Here is a 5,040-nt window from a genome sequence, read left to right as displayed (position 1 = left end):
TATATATTTGTGTGTGTGTGTGTTAAGGTACATCCCTCTGAAGTGTTAATGATGCTGTACATGAGGGAGTGGTCACAGTGTGGATGCTCCACCCCACACCCAAAGATCACCCCCTTYACTTCACCTCTCTGACCTCAGGTTCCCAGCGAAAAAAAAAAGGTGGCAGATTATATAGKCTGTGGCCCCAGAAGCTAATGAGGAGGAAGGAACCACTCTGACAGACTGAGTCGTCACAGGTTCGCTCGGCTCAGGTGGGGGGTCTCTTCTGTAGTGTAATTATTGCCCTTTTTACCCTCCTGCATCTGCCACGACTTCACCCACCGTCAACATCTGCTGGGAACTTCTTCTCCTTTCAACCACACATAAACTGTAACTTTTTTTTAACCTACATCAAAATCAATTACTTGTTCATTTGTATTTTATGTCAATCAGCTCCAGACCTCGCTTCATAAAAGTGATTTTTCATAAAGAGGAGGGATAAACACAGCCTCTGCAGGCCTCTATTGTTTGTTTCTGAAGAGTAATGGCCTTTTAGAGCAGCTGTGCGTGCCCCTCACCCCCTCCCCTCATCTGTCTCCTCAGAAATTTTTGGCACTGGATTTGAAATGCATTGCTTCCTGCTCTCTTTGATGGAATCCCTTCTCGGCAGCCTCAGGGGAAATCATGACTGACAATGTTTTGGTGAAAAAAACAAAAGAAAACAAACAAAAAAAACATACTCACAAAAATAACCCTCTCTAGCACTGAGATCTTTCATTATTTGCRCTAAATGTATATGATCAATCAGAAATATGCAGATATAATTTATATTTTTATATAGATTGAAATTAATGAGCTGCATCTGACAGCACAAATGGAATTCAAGTGGGATTAAAAACAAATAAACCAATAAAGACGTGGAATTTGGAGGAACAAGTCCAATTCAACAACAGGTGCTGCAGTCAGAAAAAGAAAAAAGCTTCAGAAACGATTGATGTCAAACCAAATGCAAAACCATAATTAACAATACTCACGATTGGACTTGCATTGATGTAATCCGAGTTGCCATGGTTATTCTCCGCTTTCAAGGTGATCCGGGAATGATCATCTGCAACGAAGATGCATTATTCATCTGTTTGTGTTTCAACACTTTTGGCTCCCTGCACAGCAACGACACACTTCTGAAGAGCAACACAGGAGTGTGAATCCAAAAGGATGTGCAGTTTCTCCGGACTTTCATCAGACACACAAACACACACCGTTCTGAACTTCTGAGTGTTTCAAGAGGAAAAACAAACAAAAAAAAAAAACATTTTATCTTAATAAAGCCGAAAGTTGTGATCTCTAAAACCTTCCTTTGAACCAGCATAGAGATAAAGTTAACCTGAACCCTGATGGAACCTGGGCTCGAACCAGCAGCCTTAAGATTACAAGACTGGCACCGCCCACTGAGCTACCACAACTCCAGTAAACAGGACTGTAATTCATCAGATTAACATTGTGATGTGTTCAAGAAAGCTTGAAATTAATGACTAAGATAATTTATTCAGTTATAAATCTGATGAGAAACATTTAGTTTYGCCCTCTGTTGGCCATTAGAAAAACTGAAGGAGATTTAAGGTGCTGAATCATTGGCTTCACTTTTCAGACCCAGCGGTTCAATATTTTTTAAAAAAAATACATTCTAAGTCATTCTAATAGAATAATTTCTGTTTTTCTAATTCTTGTTAACTGTAGTTTAGAAATTTAATCTGTAATTGAACTTTTGAGAACTTGCGAAAAAAAACTGATTTAGGTATGTCGTTCAGAGATGTCACAAGTTGGTGGCCGAGATGAACTATGACAAAAWTAAATAATAAACTGACCATAAATAATAAACTATGATCAGAATAAACAAAGCTGATCCGATGGTGAATATCAAAAAAAGCCTTTAAGAAGAACAAACTAAGAAAAACTGGCCAAAAACATTAAATAATAAAATAAATAAAACAAAGCTAAATCAGATTTTTCTAATCCATCTGGGCAAGCTGTTTAATGTAAGCTGGTGTTGGACATGTTTCTAACGCAAACAAGAAGTCACTTTTTAACAAAATCTGTTTCTATTACCATCCTTTTTTTCTAGATCCTATCCAATTTTTTTCCAAAACTATTTTAAAAAATGTGGATTGAAACCCTGACAGTTAATAGAAATATAGCACTGTGCATCTGTAGATGTTTTTTTTTTTTATTATTTTCATTTCAGACTAAAATTAGTTTGCCTGCCATACTTTTAGCAAAGACCAAGTGTTGCTATAAAGCCTCTGCCTCGTGTGGAACCCAAGTAAACTTCCTCCTGCTGCTGATTTAAATACAAGGCTGAGGGACAAAGTGATGGATGACAGGGACAAGCAGTTTACAACCTGTAAAGGCTACTCCATAATCATATGCAAAGACTGTGTTCTTCTTGTCATAACGAGCAGACAAAAGCTCTTCACTGCTGGTTTGAGCGTGAAGCACATTTATTTTAAAATGTCAGCTTTGCAAAAGGTACAAAGGGAACGCACAAAAAGATTACATTATAAACATAAAGTGCAAGGTTGGAAAGACTTTTTTTTGTAAAAACGTTTACAAAAGATCAGATTTGTGTATCGTGTATTAGTATTTAAGTATGATAGCACTGAGAAAGTCAAACGATAACAGTTAAAACAAATGCAACACATTTTTTCTAAACTATTGAATTATTTGGATAAACAGCACAATTGTTGATAGATATTTTTAAGATGGATGTTTTTAGCTTTACAAAGTTGAGTTATTCAGTTAAGAGAGGACAAAAGTAAAAAAAGGAAATTTATTTGGAGCTGCTGTAGTGAAAACTACTGATACTTTCTATTTTGATAAAACTCTTAGTAATTAGTTCTTATTCAGGATCATTCAGAATTAGCAAGAAAAAAGCAGTCACAGAAAAAGCTCCTTGGCTAGAAGAGCGACAAAACGTATTAATTTTGAGAAGATATTTGGGTTGATTTATCTTGTTTACCTCTTTGGTAAAATGTTGCTCTTTGGAGCAAAAACTATGTGAACAAAAAGCGACGGAGCGACGTGGACGTAACATTCATGAAAGCTTTACGTCTGACTTACATACGACCACGGCGTCGGAGCGGTTCCTCTTGGAGTTCTGCTCGCCTTGGCCTACGCTGCAGGTGCTGGGCTCGGCCTGGTAGGAGCACAGCGCCTCCCACTCACGCTCCAGACGGTTCTTGTTCGTCAAGTGGTCCTCCATGTAGGACTGGAGGAAAACAGACAGCACCTCAGCCACCATTTTAGACAACAAACCAGAGCCGTGCATCAGGACACGTCTCGTTCTGATACTGCAGCAGTAAAAGAATTAAAAAAAAATTCTTTTATGAGAAAATTTGACTTAAACAACCAAGACTCTTATAACAATTCATCTTTTTCACACTTGAGGTTTCTGGTGATAAATCCTTATCTATAATTATATTTCAACAACAATAAATAAACAAGTAAATCCATCTTTTAAAGCCATGATCAGCACTCACAGAGCGGCATTATCTCAAGCTTGTGTGTATTGTACCAATTGCGAGATCAAGGTGGAGAAAGTGTGCTAATGTTGGAATATTTGTGTGTGTGCCTGAGGAAAAACCCACACACTATTAGGACTCCTGAAAGGTTTGTCTGCATTGGAAATACTTCAGGGGTGTTTCAATCACGTCCCTCACTGCTTGCACAGCCGCTGATAAGATTGTCTGCGTTTAAGCYGTCGCTTGGAGAAGACAAAATTGAATTCGCCAGAGAGACAAAGATGGAAAAAGAAAAYGGGGGGAGGGGTGAAGGCCTATTCTGCTAAACCAGGGCAAGTCTTGGGGAGCTTAGAGTTGTACAGTTTTTTTTCCTTCAGCATGGCAWCGTGGCTCCGTTTCCTCTCCTGTATCATGGCTCCCCTCCTGACGGGGGTGAGATGGTTCAGTCTGCTATTGTGTGAGACGGAAGATTACAGACTCATAAACTGATGTCAGGGATCAGCAGGCTAATACAATGACAGTGATACCCAGATGTGTTGGGGTTTTATCCCGTATTAAAAGCAGTATATAGGTAGGCCGAGCAGGGAGGTGACACTCCATTTCTTRCGTCCGATTCATTCATTCATTCCTGTCTGTCAAGAGGGAAATCTGCTGCAGAATTTATACAATTAGGATGATAATCACAAATAGGCTTGTCCAGCACATAAGAGGCAATTACCCTCTGATGATTCATGATTCATAAGATCTGCTGAAGGGTATTAGATGACTTATAAAAGYGTTACAAATTCTGCATTCAATTGAAATCTAGATTTGACGGAGAATCTTTGAAGTGGGGTTCTGTGGACAGGTTGTGAACATTAATAAAATAGGTCTTTGAATGATGACAGTTTCAAGAAACAGACTTTCATTTTTTTCATTTATAGGCTAGCAGTTAGCTTGTGCAGAGCCAAAACTTGTAATGCAAAACTGATGATGATGTAAACAAGTTCAAACAGAAACTTTGGAGATTGGATTTGTTTGAAAGCAAAAGCAATCCACTTTGGTTTTTGGTCTCATTCCACCCTGTTAGTCCACCGTGAGGTCGTTCAATAAGATGTTTATAACAGTTAGGATATCAGCCAATCATAACCTTTCCACAGAACTCCCACTTTAAAAGAGCTGAACTGCTGCTTTAATGTGTTCAACATCCGAGTGAAACGTCTTGTTTGGTGTTTTTCTCCATGTTTTAAATTCGGTTATTTAAAGAAAACATTGTTTCTGATGTATTCCTGCACATGTCGAGTTGTGCATCGTCCACACAAACCCGCAGCGCTGTCTTCCCAGCAACATGACAGCCTGCCATTATGGCCACTTGACAGAGCCTGTCACCATGATGCTCCCATCACCCCACACAAGTACTCTCAGCTCGCCAGCCTGACAGCATCCCACCTCCCCTACCAATATTACATCTCCATGCACTCAATGCGTGCACTCTGAATTGCATCCCATTCTATTCAAACGATGCCCTGAATCGATTGCATTCCAAATTCATATATATATATAT

At 38.9% G+C, this 5,040-nt stretch overlaps 1 protein-coding gene across 1 annotated transcript in view; it reads right to left on the bottom strand.

The window, feature by feature from the left end:
* ptprn2 (protein tyrosine phosphatase receptor type N2) overlaps nucleotides 1-5,040 on the bottom strand; it is a gene marked incomplete at its 5' end in the record, with an annotated part of 140,991 nt that overhangs the window by 16,537 nt on the left and 119,414 nt on the right. The window contains 2 exon segments of the mRNA XM_014013339.1: nucleotides 1,014-1,087; nucleotides 3,097-3,244. Coding sequence (XP_013868793.1) covers nucleotides 1,014-1,087; nucleotides 3,097-3,244 — 222 coding nt within the window.

The sequence above is a fragment of the Austrofundulus limnaeus genome, unplaced genomic scaffold, assembly GCF_001266775.1.
Source record: "Austrofundulus limnaeus strain Quisiro unplaced genomic scaffold, Austrofundulus_limnaeus-1.0 Scaffold100, whole genome shotgun sequence".
NCBI lineage: Eukaryota > Metazoa > Chordata > Actinopteri > Cyprinodontiformes > Rivulidae > Austrofundulus > Austrofundulus limnaeus.
The sequence above is the reverse complement of the archived record's forward strand: the minus strand, read 5'-3'. Positions and strand labels throughout refer to the sequence as shown.